The sequence below is a fragment of the Aotus nancymaae genome, unplaced genomic scaffold, assembly GCF_030222135.1.
Source record: "Aotus nancymaae isolate 86718 unplaced genomic scaffold, 86718_ANA_hifiasm-v0.15.2.pri h1tg000033l, whole genome shotgun sequence".
In the NCBI taxonomy this organism is placed as follows: Eukaryota; Metazoa; Chordata; class Mammalia; order Primates; family Aotidae; genus Aotus; species Aotus nancymaae.
Genome location: NW_026988447.1, coordinates 15,132,279 through 15,152,386, shown reverse-complemented (window position 1 = coordinate 15,152,386; position 20,108 = coordinate 15,132,279). Strand labels below are relative to the sequence as shown.

Below are 20,108 nucleotides of genomic sequence, written 5' to 3'. Positions count from 1 at the left end.
TCTTAATTACAGCTGGTGCCTTGTACAGTACAAAGAATGAAATCTCAAGAAAACTGACAATTTATGTTGCTTAATCACGTTGATGCATGATACAGAAAACATTCTTAAAGAGAAAAACACCAAAGGATCTAAAATAGAATGGTCTGATATGTGGTAAGTTAACAGTAATTAATGCTTTTATTGATAAAGTAAGTAGTGACCATAAAGAACATCAAAGGATCTGGGAATGCTTATATTTTCGAAGTACCAATGGAATATATATGCAAGGAAAATAAGCTTAGAAAGCTACATTTTAGTTTCCTCACTTAAAAAAAAAAAACCCCACCACAAAACAGATACCCTATTATATTCCCTCCCTAAATTTGCTCAAACCAGCACCCTATTCTTTCTTCTCTTCAAAGTACTATAATTTTTTTCTCTATTTTAGCATTTTCTGATATTTAGGAGCTACTCTAGACTCCCAAAAGTACCACCTAAATGACTGTACCCTGTGTGTTGCTTTTTCATTTTCAAAATTAGTAAGTAGTAATTACGTTTAAAATTAAGTGTCAAACTGTATCTGAGTTTTGTTAAATTTAGAAAATGAAATATTCAAAATCACAGCTGCACAGTCATTTAAAAACATTTAGTAAACAAAAACATCCCACATTCTTACAGCACAAAAATTCCTTAAAGATTTTTCCAAGTTTCACAGATACTTCAATGAATCAGCTACACAAATATTTATACTAACTTTCTCCTGCATATCTCTGGAAGCATAAAAAGGTATTAAAAATAACCTCTCAATTGTAAGAGTTTATAACCTAAGCAAGGAGATATCTATTCAAAGTTGTCATATAACATCATTGAGCAGCCGGTTTAGTATGCCTAAGGACCAAAGACAATAGCAATAATTGCAGTATGTTTCATTTAATGGATGAGGACAACAGCGGATGAAGCCAGTGCCAGAAGGGAGGTTTCAAGAGACAGGTAAGTTGAACCAAGAGGTCATGGAAAGGATGTGGAAAAACAGAGGCACAAATGTAACCAGTGGATACCAAACAGACTAGTTATAGGGGAGGAAAGGATGATGGTGGCTTTTAAAAGGTTTTATATTTCTGTATATTAAGGAGATATGAATATGTTTTTACTTGGTTAAGAGTTCCATGAAAGTGATGTTGAGTTTCCTGAAATCTCTTTTTAGTCATCAAGGCATTTTGGAAAAGGAGACTTGCTACAACTACTTAAAATGAGAATTAATCATAGCTCATAGCTAGACTAGAATTTTTTTAAAAAAAGGCAAACCAGGATTGGGGCTAAATGACAAAGCTATGACAGAAATGCAAGGCTAAGTAACAGTGCTATAGGAAATAGGCAAGTATTTCTGGCAGCTGCTCTTGCTAGCATGAACTCTTACAGTAGAGATTATTAATAGCTATATACTTTCAGAGAGGTTGTCACTTATACTGTAAATATACCACACTAAAATTCAGAAATGTAAAAGTATAATCTAATTTGACAAAAACTTAGACAACCAAAAGAAGACTCTCCATATAAAAAATATGTTGAATCAATAAGTTATCAAATCATACATGTGGGTCATCTGTTTAGATAAAAACATGGATCACAGTTTTAAAACCATGAGAAGAACAGAAGAAAACTACTCTTGAAAATAATACAGGTGACAAGTCTATGGCAAATACTATCTCCCATAAGAATAAAAAATAAGATCACCATGAGCAACAAATAATTTTTTAATCTATCGATATATTTTACTTATGAGGCTTTAAGTAAAAGGACATATTGTTATTTTCTTAAAATGAAAATTCAGTTCATAGAAAACCTAGAATAATAAACGTGGAAATACAATGCTACAGTATCAGCTAAGTCAAGTCCACAATACAAAGTTTTGCCATAAAAATAAATGTGCTTTAAAATACAATTTGTCTTTTAACAACATTAGAAACCCCATGCTGTTTTTGAACTGATACAATCTTTCTAAAAATAATTTAATAATATTTATCAAGAATCTAAAGAAGTTCATACTTCTTGACCCGATAAAACTATTTCTAGAAATCTGTGTACAATGATGTGGTTAAAGATTTATGTATAACAATGTTCAAAGCAGGTCACAATCTAAATCAACAATAGTGAAAAATTATGATATATTTCTATGGCAGATTATACACTTTTAAATACCTATAGCTATGGAGTAATACTAACAGTATATTAAAAATGAATTAAAGTGACAGTTTTGTTTAAAAAATTACATGCTTAAAATCCTTATTGTGGTTATTTCTGACCAGTGAAATTATTAATAATTTAGGAAACTGTAAAGATAAGTCTCTTTTCTATATCATATATTGAGCATGTCTAATAGTTTTATAAAGAGAAGTAAAAGATATTAATTATTGGAGGGAAATAAAAATTCATTACATAGCCATTGAACTCAGACTTTGGAGGATATTAAATTACTAAATTTGAGAGAGCAGTAATTTCCAAATTTGCTTTACCAACAGAGCTTATGATGGTCAGTGTTTTGGGTATGTACAAAATCTTCGTATGAATGAAAAGTTTATTGTAGAATAAATAATTAGAGATGTTATTTTCTGGGGGGAAAAGAACAATATGACTGTCCTGGCAGACCTTGCTAATAAGTTCTAATGAACTCAACAGTCTACTACAGGAACATAATAGATTAAAATTATATACTCCCTGAACTAACTGAATTTTAATCATACAAAATCAACAAATTAGGTTATGTCCGAAAGAGAAAATTAAAACTCTGAATATAGGCTTGTCTATTATCATGAAAAACTGAACAATGAAGAAAAACCTGAACCTAACACAGTGTTCCTGAGAGGTGCTGTGAGAGGTGCTGATTTTTGTTTTTGTCATAATTGTCAAAAGTACTAACTAATTAACTGATGAGAATGGTACTACATTGCCATTTGAGAATAGTTACCCATCAGACACCCTGTTCTCAGTTGCCTGACCTTGGACCCTGAAGTATTATCCCTCAGTTTACAAAAAGACACAGGCCAAACATGCATATGTTTGAATATTTCCAGTTATTTCATGACTAAAATTGTTACATAATCTGTGGGATAACTTTGTAAGTAAAATTTTAAGAATCATAAAAGAGATTACACAAAAAAGTTTCATTTTATCAAGGGACTGTACTACAAAAATTATTTGTAAGTCAATTGTTTGAAACTTTGTATTTTCTTATAGAAACAATGTCAACAGCAATAAGCCGCCAGGCTAACCCTACAAAACACTAATATAATAGTAGTTGAAAGTGTTAAGCTCACAAGAAAAAAATGTATATGTCACAAAGCATAGTAAAAGAACAGCTAGGCTGGGCATGGTGGCTCACACGTGTAATCCTAGCACTTTGGGAGGCTGAGGTGGGCGGACTGTCTGAGTTCAGGAGTTCGAGACCAGCCCGGGCAACATGGTGAAACCCTGTCTCTACTAAAATACAAAAAATTAGCCAGGCGTGGAGGTGTGCGCCTGTATTCCTAGCTATTCAGGAGGCTGAGGCAGGAGAACTGATTGAACCCAGGAGGCAGAGGTTGCAGTGAGCTGAGATTGCACCACTGCACTCCAGCCTAAGCGACAGAGCGAGACAGCGTTTCAAAAACAAACAAACAAACAAAAAACAGCTAGTACCTGCAGTATTAGAGAGTCCTGAGATTAAATACCAGTGTTATTAATTGGAAAACTGGGAGAGTTATTAACTTGTCTGAGCCTCAGTTTTTCCCATCTACTGAATGCAGATAAAACTTAGTGTTTCATTAACATTTAAATCATTTAAGGATTAAATGAATTAAAACATAGAAAGTAGCTGAGCAGTGCCTAGAATACATAGTTGACTCTTTTGAAATGATAGCTACCATCAATAGCATTGTTATACGATACATTCAGAAGATAATAAAAAGCACTATGTTAAAATTCTAGTGATTAGGCCAGGCCTAGTGCTGCTTGTAATCCTAGCACTTTGGGAGACTGAGGCAAGTGGATCACCTGAGGTCAGGAGTTCAAGACCAGCCTGGCCAACATGGTATAACCCCATCTCTACTAAAAACTAAACAAACAAAAACAATTAGCTGGGCAAGGTGGTGGGCACCTGTAGTCCCAGCTACTTGGGAGGCTGCAACAAGAATTGCTTGAAACTGGGAGGTGGAGGTTGCAGTGAGCCGAGATGCATCACTGCACTCCAGTCTGGGCGACAGAGCAAGACCCCGTCTCAAAAAAAAAAAAAAATTATAGTGATTAGATACACAAAAATAAAATCCTTCTTCCCACAAACACAAAAGAATTAGAGAAAATGAGTCTTTAAATGAAAGTAATGACTTAAAGCTCTAGTAACCCCATTCTAAAAACTCATCATCAACTGAAACTTATACATAAACAAAAAACTATATGCAAAAGAAAACTTACTATAGTACTGTTTTAAGAGTAAAAAAACTGTTTTTCACTGTTTTTGTATAAAAAAAGTGTGTTTTATTAAAACACACTCATGCCTATTTGTTTAAGTACTGTCTGTGGCTGCTTTCACACTACAAAGGCGGAGACAGCTGAGTGTAACAGAAGCCAACTACATGGTCCATAAAGTCTAAAATATTTACTGGCCCACTGCAGAAAAAGCATGTGGACTCCTGACTTAAGATGACCATACATAAGATGTGACAGTAATACTTTTTCAAATGACACACAAATATTCTACTTTATTCCTATTTTTATTTTAAAGAAAAATAATTTTAAGTATGGTATTTGGAATAGAATTTGATATGGAATATAATCACTATGAAATTGTTTTCAACTACTGGAAATGGCAGTTGTATATTTCACTATTTCCTGAGTTCCTGGGTCTCAGATGCATAAAACCTTATCCCATATCTGTGCCCCACCCTTCCCACCAAAGCTCTACTCCACTGTCTCCTGTGTTGCTGATGCCTATGCTACACAAACTCAAGAATATATGAGGCACTCTAAATACAGTATTTGTCTATGAACCCACACAGTCAAACCAGATATACTTAAGTACCACATAAACCAACAATTGGTTGTCATTTGAAAATTGCTACTAAAATAGTTAACACTGAAGAATAATTTTAAGAGAATATTCTAAATGCTTAAAAGTGCTCCAAACAAAAACAAAATGAGTCAAGAGATGAGATTTAAGCATTAAAAGTCCATTTTCTTTCAACATACAATTATTAAGCCAGGCATGGTGGCTCACGCCTGTAGTCCCAGCACTTTGAGAGGCTGAGGCAAGAAGATAAAACGTTGAGTCCAGGAGTTCAAGATAAGCCTGGGTAACATGGTGAAACCCCATCTCTACAAAAATACAAAAATAGCCAGGTGCAGTGGCATGCACCTGTAGTCCCAGCTACTCGGGAGGCTGAGGTGGGAGGCTCTCTTGAGCCCAAGAGGTAAAGGCTGCAGTGAGCTAAGATGGCACCCCTACACTCCAGCCTGGGAGACACAGTGAGACGCTGTCTCAAAAAAAAACAAAACAAAAATACCATGCAATTATTAGTTGTTAAAATGCATGTTAACATAATTTCTCTTATTACTAGAAAGAAAAAAAATAATGCTAGGCAAGCTATTTAGTGCCATCAAGATGTATTCTTATTTCACATATGCTTATAATGTGAAAAAATAATGCATCTTAGGATTTAAGAAATATAATAATACCATAATTAGGCATTTCAATTTCAAAGAAAAAATAGTTATTTTTCTATAATCTATAAAATAACTAATTATTTTAAATATTTTTACCTATTTTACAGGTTAAATAACTTTTTCCTATAAAATTTCTCTTTCCCTAAAAGACAACTAAGGTTTTTGTATTTAAAAATTGTATTCCCCAATTTTCCTGATACTCAGAGATACCTGCAGAACTTATTTTTAATAAAGTATTCCAGCTGATATTTATGACCAGGAAAGTCTGAGAAAATACGAACAAATTATGAGGACTTTTAAAGACTAAAAACATTTTTTCTCTCTCTCTCTTAATTTTAGTTTTTTTTCAGAGGCAGGGTCTCACTCTGTCACCCAAGCTGGGGTCCAGTGGTGCCATCATAGCTCACTGTAAAACCTCGAACTCCTAGGTTCAAGAAATCCTCCTACCTTGGCCTCCCAAAGTGTTGGGATTACAGGCGTGAGCCACCATGCCTAGCCTAAAAACATTTTTATTTAAAAGTAACAAATTAATAGCTAGGTTGCTATTTATTTACTGTTGTTAGAATTAAATCCAATGCTTAAACTAGAATAATTTACATAATACATTAACTACCAATACTAATATTACACTTAATAAGGCAAATTAATGGCCTGAAAATATTTGAAGAGATATAAACTGAAGTTATAGTTATGACTGCTATCTTAAAATTTTTTCCACTATTTCCAAACTCTTATTTTTTTATTTTGTGCAAAATATTAACTGTGCAAACATTAACTTGATTCAGTATCTACAATGACTAGGAGAACACCATGCTTTCAAATTTTAATAGATCAAGACTGCATATAGTCTCATAAGCAATAACTATACATTCAGCTCACGACTTGGAAGAAAAAAGTGGTCTGCAAAATACAGAAGAATGTTTGCTTTGTGTGCTTTGTTGTCAAGGTATATAGCAGTCTGCTTGAAAGAAAGTAAAAATACCCAATGTAAAAGCCATTCAATATATAAAGTACAAAATATTATTAATTATATAACCACAATCCCTCTAATATTTCTAGTAGTCAATGAGCTATGCAACAGTAAATTATTGGTAGCCAGGCAAAAATTGAATGAGTTCATTTCGTTTTTTAAATATCTTCTAAAAATTTTTAGTACGAATTTCATTTTTCATATTTTTTATTCTGCTATTATAACTGCAGGCTACAACTATAATTTAACATAACACAGTAACCTAGAAAAGTCAAATTAAATAGTGACCCTAGAAAGCCCTCAGGGAAGCCTTATAGTTCTCTATCAATTTTTCTTACAGAATCTTCTCCTATGCCTTTTAAACTTAATGTCTATGTTAGAAGATAAAGACAGGAAATATATACTGTAACATAATGAGGTAATCTCCCATATGTACTAAGTTTATTAAAAATATTCAATAAAAAGAACAAAATTAACTTGATTATTAATATCTTAATCTTTTAATTTTAAAAAGCCCTATAACTTCTTTTTCTCAATTTTTAAGTTTATTTGCATTAGTATTTTCTTTTATAGAAGTATAAGGTAATAAATTAGTTTATTGTGACTTTAAAGCTATTAGAGGCCCCTGTAAAATGCTCAAATCAGAGCAGTGACCTCATTCAGAAGAAGCTATTAAAATGACAAGGTGAAAGCAGACAAAATAAAAGAAATACTTTCTATAAGCAGATATTTGCATCCTGTTTTCCATGTTTAAATTGTATTATATTTAAACCTCATGCAAAAGTTTTCCAACATGGCTGCCACTTGTTTGGAGTAGAAGTGGAAACTACTCAAAAAGAACTTAAATAATTAGAAAATGAGTTTTTATGAAGGTTAAGTTCCAGCAAACAGAAGATTCTCCTTACTAAGGAGGAAAAGCACTCGTCCAGTGTTAAGAATTATTCTATTTAATAGAATGTTTCCCCTTTAGTTAAAAGAAAAATACAATTATGTGTCAATTAAAAACAAAATAAAACTTTAAGAAATGCATAAAAAGACAGAACCCTAACATTGCTGATGATATACCTAAAATATACTCATTTAATCCCAAGCATGGTTGGTTGGTTTGTTTCAGGCTCATAAATGTACATTAGAGCTAAAAATATATCACTCTAATAAATAATTTGAAACTGGCAATTTCAATTAACTCAGGAAATACAAAAAATTGCTCATGTTAACAGGGTCAAAACTTGTTGACTGGGGAGAGGAGTACGTAATCCTGAGAAACATCCAATAGATCATACAGCACAAGTTCTACAAAATGTTTGTTAGTTCAGGATTGTCTATATATAAACTGTATCGTGACTGCCACACAATAGCATGCTATTTTTATTTTATATAACAGCAAAAAGTAGTGTTCCTATTAAGTTTGAATTTAAGGAACAGCAATTTAAAAATAATACACCTTAAGAGGCCAAAGAAGTCTAAGGACTTGGAATACCTTTTAACGAATGAAATGCTCTATTTCTTACGTATATGGAGATTACCATCAATGTTTTGCCTTTAATGCAAAATAAAAACTACAAATTTATAGTGTTAATATTTGTCAACATATTTCAAAACATACCTTTTTACATTGACTAATTTTAGATAAATCTGCAGGATTCTAACCGTGAAAAATAAAGGCAACAAAAAGGTGGACTGGGTAACCTTATCTTCTAGGCTTTATATCATATTATAAAACTATCACTTATATGTAAGTGTTAACTGGCTACACAATGCATTGATAGTTTTAATTACAAATATCAATTGAAATGTGAGGCATCTCTTCACTAAAAGAGGCAAAAGTACTTCATTTAAATAAACATTCATATTTTTCAAAAGTGTGAGACTTACCCGTCTTCGACAAAAAGGGAGGCCTTGGGCAATGATGCTAATGCTAAATATCTTCATCACAGTTTGATGTGGTAGAGGCTCTTTTGCACTTTTAAGATCAACAGGAACCAAGCCATGGTTTAGAGTAGTTTTTCCTGGTTTTGACATTTTAAAACTCCTCTTGGTTGACAAATACTCTCTACATGTAATACTATTTATTTATTTATTTATCACAGGCACATTACTAAAAGCTCTAACCACTAAATTTTAAATCTATATATTTAATAATAGTTTTTAAAAGGCTGAGAACCCAAAGGCCTGCTGCTTTTGTCTTTCAACCTTCTCCTACCAAATGTCCTGACCTGTCTGAGGCTTGGTGAAGTGCAAACTATCCTAGAATAGCCAGGAATTATAAACTACTGAAGTGAAAGCTCCTGCTCCTGCCAGTCAAACAGCTGGTGAACCTCTCATACAAAGTCAGTAATATGAACACAACCAAAGCAGGGCTGTGCTGTAAGGTCTCTTTTAATATATCTCCAACTAACTAACCTAAGAGTGTTTCCTAGAAAGTGAAAGTAAATTTTTACTTACAAAAACAAACAACAACAACAACAAAACCACAAACATTTTATCTTCTCCTGAATATCTATTAAGTCTGCCTTATCCAAATGTCAGTATTAATATTTTAGGAATGCTTTGAATCGTGTTTCAAATTTAAGGATGGTGTTATGGATGGTTAAAAAAAAATCCACACATACATGTTTGTTCTATCTTATATTATAATGAGCGCTATTTTTTCAAGTGCTCATCTTAAGTGTGCTCTTTCCCTTTTCCATACATACCATTCTTTATCTCATACTCACTAGACATTAAATACTGTACACTCTAGTTCTCTAATAGCTATTAATACACACCAGATTAATCTTTACTAGAGTTTTCAATTGTCAATTCTTTAATTCTGAAAAACTTATTGATTCCACTTGAAAGTATAACAGTCACCCATTGATTAAAGATATGTAAAAAGTATATGTATTTATAAAGTAATCTATGATGGAAAGTAATTATAGTAAAATGGAGAGTAACTAGCCAGTCCATTGCAATCCCTAGTGCCTAATTTCTCCTACATAGTATGGTCAGATAAATCTTCCTAAAACACAGAGAGGGAATGCACTGTGCTGTCCACTCCTCAAGAACCTTCAGTGGCTCTCCAAGGCCTGAAATAAAGTCTAGAGATGAAGACTCTCCTTAAAGTGCCTCCAAGCTAAACTTTCCAGCATCATCTCAAATATGTCCCTAAATTAACCACTTGTGCAAGTGTTAATTAATCTTTATACTATATTCCATGTTCCTAATAGACAGTAGATAGTAATTGTGAACTATCCATACACAGTGCTCAGTAAGCTATTCTCTCTTTCCATTCTATTTTCTTCTTCCAATAGCCAGTCAGCTCCACTTATCTCTCCTTCCAACTTTTAACTTCCAAGCTTTTATGGAGTTTTACAGTGGGAATTTAGACCAAGATATGGAGAGGATTTGAAAGGAGAAAGTTAGAAATGGGTGATTTCTTTCTGACTTTGGAAAGACTGGCATCGCTAAGTATTAAAGTTGGCTGTTGGGAAGGCAATCCATACACAAGAAATAGTCCCATTCCTACTAGTAGACCTTTCTCTTATACTACAGCTTAAAATGCAGTTAAAAATGCAAAATCATTGGCAACAATGCTACAGAAAAATAGATCTCTCCAAAGCTATGTAAATGGTCAATAGGCACAGGAAAAGATTCTTAACATCACTAATTAGGGAAATGCAAATCAAAACCACAATGAGCTACCACTTCACATCCATTAGGAAGGTTTTTTGTTTTTTCTTTAAACAATAACAACAACAAACAGAAAACAAGTACGGGCCAGGATGTGGGGAAATCAGAATCCTTGTGCATCCTTGGTGGCAATGTGAAATGAATGTAGCTGCTGTGGAAAATAGTATGACAGTTCCTCAACAAATTAAACATAAAATCAGCATATGATCCAGCATTTCCACTTCTGAGTATATACCCTAAATAATTAAAAACAGAGACTTAAACAGATACCTGTATACATGTTTATAACAGCATTATTAACAATAGCCAAAAGGTAGAAGCAACTCAAGTCTCAATGAATGAATGAATAAACAAAATGTGACATATCCAAACAAGGGAATATTATTCAGCCCTTAAAAAGAAGGAAAATCTGACATATGCTACAACATGCATGAACCTTGAAGATATTATACTAAGTGAAATAAGTCAGTCAAAAAAGGATAGCATATGATCCACTTATATAAGGTACTTGGAATACTTAAATTCATATAGACAAGAAAACAGAATGGTGGTTGTCTGAGGCAGGGAAAGGTAGAAATGAGAGTTACTGTTTACTTGGCATGGAGCTTCAGTAGGAGAAAATGAAAATATTCTGAAGATGGATAGTGGTAATGGTTGTATAACAGTTTAAATAGATTTAATGTTACTGAATTGTATACTTAAACGTGGTTCAAATATTAAATTTTATGTTGTAGATATTTAACTATAAATTTTAAATGTTTTTAAACAAAAAAGTAAATGACTGAAAATGGAACAATCATCACCAAAAAAACCTCAAAATATCTAAGGTTAGGAGAGAGAAGAGACAATATGAGAGCGCTGGAAACCTGTAAACTGGTAGTAGAAAAATGGTGAGATTGATATCCAAGATACCATGTCTACAGCCCTACGAGACAACTTACTATCCTGCAGAATTAATGATACTAGGTTTGTGTTAGTCTTAGCATCTTCTCAGATGCTCACTTTATTTTCTAACGTAAGACTAATCGTTTTGTTTGTGAAACATATGTCATATTATGTCCTTCTCTCATTAGACAATCTCTTGCTAAAGTAGTTTCCAAGGAATATCCCTATCTCAGTTACTAACACTACCTATTTTGTTAATATTACAACAGTTCTGTAGTCCGAGACAATTTTTTTAAAAATTCTGTCTCAGTGATATCTTTGAAATCAATTGGATAATTAACCCCTATGAATTTCTTTTTCTGAACTACATAGAAGATACAATTCGGACAATGTGATACTCCAATGCAGAAAAAGTAGCAAGAGGGTAGTACATTCTACGAGTTTAACATCTTCATCTGGCATTTAGAAAAATGAATCAAACAGATCTAGTTAACAGCCAGTGGTTATTCCCCTGGTTAATAAAGATAATATACTGAATATTATAATTTTTCACTTTTTACATTTAAAAGCCCTCAAAGAACTCTGAAGTCACATGTATTTACATGCAGACATTTTAAAGATAAGAAAAATCCCAAATCTCGATAAGTCTGATCCTAAGGGGAAAAAAGATTTAGAATTGAAAAGAACTTGGATTGGGAAAATTAAAACTAAAATCAACAGTTTCTAGTTTTTAAGAGACCAAAAGTTATTATGAAATAAAACAAGCCTTTTCATTTTCATGAAATAATTTACAATGATAACAGGAACACAACATAAGTGAATATAATTAAGGCTGTTTGTATATCAAACATTGAGTTTTTTAGTAGATACCAAGTTTTGGTAAGCACAAAGTGGTGACATTCTAATTCAACTTTTTAAAAAATCAGTAAATAGCTGCCCTCAACTGGATAGTACAGTGCATTGCAACTGCAGCAAACCAAACAGTCTAACTGAATCATGTGTTTGTCATGACATATTTTTGGAAAAAGAAGACATTATCAGTGATGGGGCAAAGTGAGTACTAATTTCCAAATATATATACACTACATGTTTCATCTTTTTTGGAGAATTCAAGTAACAATACTTCTAAAGCAATATTCCCAATCAGTATGGAAACATTCAAAACACCAAACCTTCAAATACAGACAAAAACCTAATAAATGAGGTAAATTACAGACACTGTATATAAGAACCCCAACTGTTAATACTGCAAAATGTACAAACCAGAGTGCTTCAAAAATGAAGAAAAAAAATACTTCAAAATGCAGCTAATTTCGTGTATTCAAGAAAAGATATAGTCTGAGTCTCAATTCTACTCTTAAAAACATTTAAGATACTCTTTAATTACTACCCCAATTGAGACTCTTAAAAACAAACAAGGTGTTTAAAGACAAGCTTAGAAAAGATGATACCACAATAAGGCAATGCAATATGGTAGGAAGGAGCATGGACTCCAGAACCAAACTGACTTAGTCCAAATCCTGGCTCTACCAGGTATGACCTTAAATTAATTGATTTGTGTCTCAATTTCACCTATGTAGTACCTACCTCATAGGACTGTTGTGAGGATTAAAAATTAGTTGATACAAGTATCAGAATAATGCCTCACGTCTAGTTAGTGTTTGATAGTGTTAACTGAACTGCCATTATGACTACCACTACTATTATTGCAATCAAAAATCACATAGAGCTTTGTGGATTACATTACCAATTTTAAAATCACCAGGAAATAAAGCAGAGATTCTAAAATCCATCTATAATAACTCTGGAAAACAATATTTTAAAACATATTATCTATAAGTTTCAGAAAGACTTCTATAATTCTGTCAAAATTTTCACCAAAAACTGAAGCTGTAGTATCTTAGCCATAGTGTCCTGGCATTTTAAGATTCCAGATATCACTGATCATCCAAGATGGGCTAAACATTAGGGAATTTGTAGTAAAGAAAAGGTCTTTATATAAGGTAACTTATTTTGCCCACTTATCACTTCCTGATTTTCTTTCTTCTAAAAATTTGCATTCGCAAAAACAGTAATATATAAATGTTACATGTAACAAAATACCACCGATATGGTATCTGTACAATGCATTACAGCTCCAAGCACTCCAATTCTCTTGTAACAACAGAAATACCATCACAGCAATTTATTCTGGATTTCCATCTTTTCTTTCATTATTATACAAAAGGCTAGAAATTTAACTGCTCTTGACCAAAGCTACAGTATATGAGCAGCACAAAGATTTTCCATTTTTCATAAATTATTCCTGAATCGGCTAAAACAATCATTTGGAAGATGTAAATTTACCTGCAAATTCAAATTGACTTTATACCAAAAGGTATCAAAGTCTTACCTCAAAAACTTCCACAGGAAGAATATCAACATGTTATTTGAATTCAGTATTATTCACTGCTTCTGTGAATTTAGGTAAGAGGTGACTTACTCTGTTGTAAAAACAGAAAGTCCCACATGCTAAACATTATGCCATTACTCAAGTGCAATAAATCAGAATCAAAATCTTCTGATCAGATAATATAGTATTATCAAGCATACTCATTTATTCACAGATACAGCATAAGGCAGATTATTTTCTCTACCAAATCAGTTTTTAGTCTTTCCTACTACTGTAGATATCAGAGTGGTATTTTCCTACCAAGCAATTCATGAATGAAAGCAATTCATAGTTGAAGACAGAACAATTTAAACACAAAGGAAAACACTCATAAATCACAAAATTAAACCCTCTGCTTAATGGTAAACTATCAAGCTTGTATTAGCAATAAATGTAAAAAAAAAAAAATCCAGCGAGGAACATATTACTTTAAATGCAGAAACATAAATACAATTAGATTTAGCATCAAAGAAAAAAATACGGCATACCTTTTAAAGTTTTAGTATTCTTTTAAAGTTTTAGTATTCACAAAAGGTATATCAAATGAATAAAAATGTTTTATAAGATTAAAATCACATTTAAAATGATTCCTAAAAATGTTCTAAAAGATATTTATTTACATGCTCAAAGTACTCACTCAGAAATATTACAACTTCCAATTATAATGTATTTGAGACATTATATGTATGTAAACATTCAATGGATCACATACTGCACTTCTCTGATAATTTTATTTGGGCAACAAGGACAGCCCCTAACTACTTAAGAGAAATAGGCTTGGGTTTTGATGCAGCATATATAACATATACAAGTGTTATAAAAATGTGACCTGGTAATTGGACATTTGCAAAATAAAAGCATTCCATGTACATGCCTATATACACAGATATGTAGCATTTTCAAAATAAAAATGCTAGAATACTAGATTATATAAAGTATTGTAACTGCTCTGATTTATGGAATCGACATCTCAATGTCAGACATTTAAGCTGTTTTATATTCCAGTTATTTCCAAAACTGTGATGGAAAATACATTATAAATCAAAAAGTAAAACACAGAAAACCAACCAAAACAAGTGCTAAAAAATTATAAGTTGACAGATGACAAAACTATCCCATGGTAAACCAGAAACTCCAAGATTCAGAAACCTTAACTATTTAATGTCTTTCAGTACAATTACCTGGAGGTTATACTTCAGATTTCTATAAAGAGGAGGCTAAATATTTAATAGAAGTAGACTGTCTGACTTCTCTTTCAGACGACTGAGATAAAGCACCTTGCAGTTTTAAGAGTATATTACATCTCTGAATCAATAGAGTAAACAGACAACCTACAGAATGGGAGAAAATATTTGCAAACTATGCTTCCAACAGGGGGCTGATATCGAGAATTTACAGGAAACTCAACAACAATAAAAACCAAATAACTCCATTAAAAAGTGGGCAACGAACATGAATAGGTATCTCTCAAAAGACATACGAAGACATACACATTTTTTTCATGCCAACAAGCATGAAAAAAATGCTCAACATCATTATCAAAGAAATGCAAAGTAAAATCACAATGAGATCTCATCTTACACCATTCAGAATGGCCATTAAAAACACAAAAAATAATGTTGGCGAGGACGTGGAGAAAAAGAAATGCTTATACAGTGTTGGTGGGAATGCAAAGTAGTGCAACCTTTATGGAAAACAGTATGGAGATTTCTCAAAGAACTAACAATAGAACTAGGGCATCTACCCAAAGGAAAATAAATCATTATTTTAAAGACACCCAAGAATTTAGTTGGTGATTATTATAGTTACACTTTAAGTCAACTATGGTAACTAACCCACATATATGTGTGTACACATACAAAAATGGAAAACTATTCAGCTATAAAAAAGAATGAAATGTCTTGTGTGTACACATGAACATGGAGTCTGTAATAAAAGATATTGAGAGACTCAGAGGGTGAGAGGCAGGGAGGGTGTGGAGAGATAAGAAATCACTTAATGTGTACGATATACACTATCTAGGTGATGGGTACACTAAAGGCCCAAATTTCACCACTACATAATATATCCATGTAAAAAACAAAACAAAACAAACAACAACAACAAAAAAAACTGCACTTCTACCACTTACCAAAAAAAAACGTATACTACAGCTCTAATAGTATTAAGTATACGGTCTTCTTGTAATAAGGTTCAATTTGGTGAGCTTTCCTTTATTATATTTTAGTGAACAATATAGCTAGTTTATAAAATATATCTAAATAAAATGCATTGCTTCAATTTATTTGTGTCTGCCTTCTTTTTTTTTAAAAAAAGGCATGTATGGCTGGCTTGTAAATATTTTTGTATAATAATAAGAAAACATTTTCATTGGGAAGCAGGTACAGGCATAATGATTTTTAAAGAAATTTTTAAAAGATAAAATTCAAGAAAAATAACCTCAGGATTTTTCTGATTCTACATTATACTATAATAATATGTGTGTGTGTTTATATATTTTTTTCCTCTCCTACCTACTATAGTGGTCTAAACAGCATACAGAGTATATTTGACTTTTTTTTTTTAATGAGTAAACTTTGGCTTTTATTTATGTATTTGTGCCTAAGAACGTTAGTTGCTAATCTTAAAATACTTTTCCTCATCCTTTCATAAAGCATTTAAAAAAATACTTCAGATAAAACAAAAATCCAACTATCACACTGAATTTCTTTTTAGTATTTCAGAAATGTCCAGTATGAAGTCCTCAATGACTTAACATAACCTGTATAGTGATTAAGTTTAACTCTTACAGTCTGAGCTGGGTTACCCCAGCTGTTAAAATGGCCTTACACAGCTGCTCACCAAGAATTTATTTGGTGATTATTATAGTTACACCTTTAAGTCAGCTATGACAAAAATGACACAGTAATTACAGGTATTTCAGTCATGCAAAAAGCTTCATGTAATGACAGAGTAAGTGATTCAAAGCAACCTAATTTTCTATAATTCTCAAAATAAAATGTAAGTATAAGAAAGACAATAACTTATTCAATATCAGTATTTAACTCCATCATCTAAATTTACTTATATGAGTAAGTTTAAACATAAACAGTTCATCAGACTTTCAGTTAAAATAAATTAAACATTACTTACCAATAATTTCTTTCTCTTATAAAAATTCTGAAGAGTGCTGCAGACCAGAGAGTCACAATACAAATCATACTAATAATTAGGTCTAAGGACCTAATACTAATAATTCTTTTAAAATACAATAATTTTGTGTTGTTTTGCTATACAGCTTTTTAAAAAATTAAAATTAAACTGAGTATAATGCAGATGGCTCAACGAAACTGACAGTTGGCAAATTATTAGCATTTATCTTATGAAAATAAAAAGCTACACTTACGGAAATGAAAAATATCTGAAGGAGTGCTGGCCCTTTAGGTAAGTAAAATAGTAAGGATGGGGAGATGATTATTTCCTACATCGTTGAGTTTCTGATGCAATTATAAATAAAAATCAATGTATTTTGAATAACATAAACATAGTACCATACTTCATTTATATAATTTTCAGTAACGTGCTATGAAAGTATGTGAGATTTATTAATATTAACTGAAAGTATTTCAGTACAGAATTTAAGTATAGGATTAAAGTACAGAAAACAAGTATAAGATTAAGCTATAGAAAATATATACTTAGAACTTCATTCTTGGATGGGCTGACAGTTGATACCACTGGCCTTTTGCTCTGTCAATATTACATACTCAACAAAATAATTTTTCTGATAAATATCAATGTTATTTTCTGTAGATGAGGTTTAAATTAAGCTGAGAGCCTAAGTTTTCATTCTTTACAACAAGTAAAACGCTAACTGGTTATTAAGAAAGATTAAAAACAAAGAAACAGAACTCAATTTTTATTAGTCTTTAGTATGCCTGTAATAGAAAGATCTTGGGATAGAAAGAGAAATAAGTCTAAGGAGACTATCAGAGATCAACAAGAGATATAAAGGAAGTCTGCAGCTGTAGGGCTTAGCAAATACATACGTATTATTTCAGACTGGAACAATGATGAGGGGAAAGGATTAAATACTGGCAAGGGTTTCTAGTAGATCATGCTTTATATCTCTTAATCACCATGACGAGACGCTGAGATATCATTATCCTTGTCTACTTTTTATAGACAAGAAAATTGAGGCTCAGAAAGGTTTACAAATTTGCCCAAGGTAACACAGCTGCCAGGTAGTGGAGTTGAGATTTTAACCCTGGTATGTCTAATTCCTATATTTGTGCTTTTTAAGAGTACATCTATCTGATTCCACAGAACATTACAACCTAACGTAGTTGTGTTACTTCCTAACTTGGATGCTCGGAGACATTTGTCAGTGTTTCAGAGTTCTAGAAAACTGAAATAAAGTATTGTATAAGACATTTAATTATTACATATTGAATGCTTTAATGTACCTCATTTTTATGAAGTCCAAATTTAAAAAGAAACAGGAATAAGATCAAACATATTACAATCTCCTATAGCAAACTGTATTCTCAAAGGTAATCACAACACTGTCCCCCATCTCGCACGCTCTTCTTGCAATGTGACTATGACACCCTTTCACTAAGAGGTAGAGGACATGTTCTCTTTCCTTAATAACAGGCCAGACTTCTGTGACTGTTTGGACCATTAGAGATGGTGAAAATGATATCATGTGACTTCCTAGGCTAAGTCATAAAAAGGAGATTCAGCTTCCACCTTGCTTGCTGGAACACTAACTTGGTAGTCCTGACATGCTGGCTAAGTAGTACCTTCAGGCCACGATGCTCTGAAAAAGCCCAAACTAGCCCAGGTAAAAAGACCATATTTTAAGGAGATGTCCTGAGACTATATGGAAAAAGAGATTCTGAGTCAGCCCTCAGCTGTTCTAGACCCCTGCTTTTGCACTTCCAGAAACGATCTGACTGCCACCCAGAGGTAACAATGGCCAGACCAGCCCTCCCCAAATTACAAACCTATAAGAACAATGAGAAACAATAAAATAATTCTCGTTTGTTGTAATCCACAAAGCTTTGAGGGTGATTGGTCAGGTGACCAGAGATAACCGAAACACCTTATAAAAGAAGGGGGTCTAAGTTGGTTTATTATAGTCATCCTAGTGGAGTGTTAATTTTAAAATTTAACAGAAATGGAAACGGTAACAGGTAATCCAAAATGAAAACGTAAGTGATTATTCTGAGGATGGCAAAATTTTGGGTGACAATTTCCCAACTTGATGCTCAATGGATATGAAGCCTTAACAAGTCTCTATTTTCATAATAAAACTTTTAAAAAAGTTATGTATTACTTTGGCTTGAATTTATATCCAAAATCTTTTGATATATGACCAAGAAAGGAAAAAAATCAACCTCACTTTTGGATTTCCTACAATCATGTTTTTATCTATATTCCAAGCAAACTCAGATGACAAGGGGATAAGGCTACGTAAAATCAAGGAGAAAAACAAACTAGGTTTAAGATCTGAAAAGCCCTTTAGAAGGTACAATTGATGATGCCATGTAAGTACGTGGGCCCAGTTAGGCCAGTTGTTCCATATTTTCAAAACAAGGTGAAAAAAAATCAACATTTTTATGTGAACTCTCAAGATTTTCCAATGTTGGCAACAAATTTAAATGTGTTTAAAAATACTATTCAATGGTAAGCTGTCATGATGAAAAGAAAAAGATTTAAATACCTACTATATGAGACATCATTTTGCAATCTCTATTCTGTTCCTTTCTAGAGAAAAGAAGCACAAAAATATAATTAAAATGAATGTAAGATTAGTGATAACCTGACCAGAATGATTCTGTCTTAAAGTTTTAATTTTCTTTTCTATACCAAGTAACAGAGTAAAATAATGAGGAATAAACCCCAAAACTGAAACTTAACATGATAAACAATACAGAGGTACTCAGTAGACTTAAGTTTTTCACTCATTAAACCCTAAGACAGATGGTAGCATATTGATAAAGTACAAACAATTCATTCTAGAAAATTAAATATATAATGTAGACATATATTAATAGAACCAACATCTGTACCTAAGCAAATAAATAACTGTTGGCACTTACTCCTCAAATTCACCAGTACCTTCTTCGTACTTGCATTCCTCATTTGCAACTGATTTCAATAACCAAAAACTGCCATGAAAACCAACCAGAAACACAGAAAATTAAAGCATTTTATAGTAATGCATCTCCTAAAAGCAACTGCTATTTCTAAAGTAGAGAAACTAGCTTTAATCACTGCATCAGCAAAAACCAACTGACAGAAGGACAAGGTACATTTTAATACAACAGACCCTTTCCTGGGGAGGGGGAAAGATACCAAAAAAATTTAAACATCATTTTTAAACCTGATCTGTGAAAACAATCATCATTCTTCTATTTACATTTCATATAATTAGAGATTAAAGTTTATGTGCAAGATGCTACCCTGACAACAATACTTATTATAAGGAAT

General features: G+C 32.4%; 1 protein-coding gene across 3 annotated transcripts in view; it reads right to left on the bottom strand.

The window, feature by feature from the left end:
* The window catches only part of FBXW7 (F-box and WD repeat domain containing 7), a 239,323-nt gene that overhangs the window by 52,196 nt on the left and 167,019 nt on the right, over positions 1–20,108 (bottom strand). Inside the window, exon 1 of one of the 3 annotated variants that reach the window (XM_012448558.2) lies at positions 8,519–8,882. The exons of the other annotated variants lie outside the window; for them this stretch is intronic. Within the exon in view, the coding sequence (XP_012303981.1) occupies positions 8,519–8,665 (147 nt within the window). The 5' untranslated portion in view covers positions 8,666–8,882. Of the gene's footprint in view, positions 1–8,518; positions 8,883–20,108 lie in introns of those variants that run through there. 3 annotated transcript variants of the gene reach the window in all.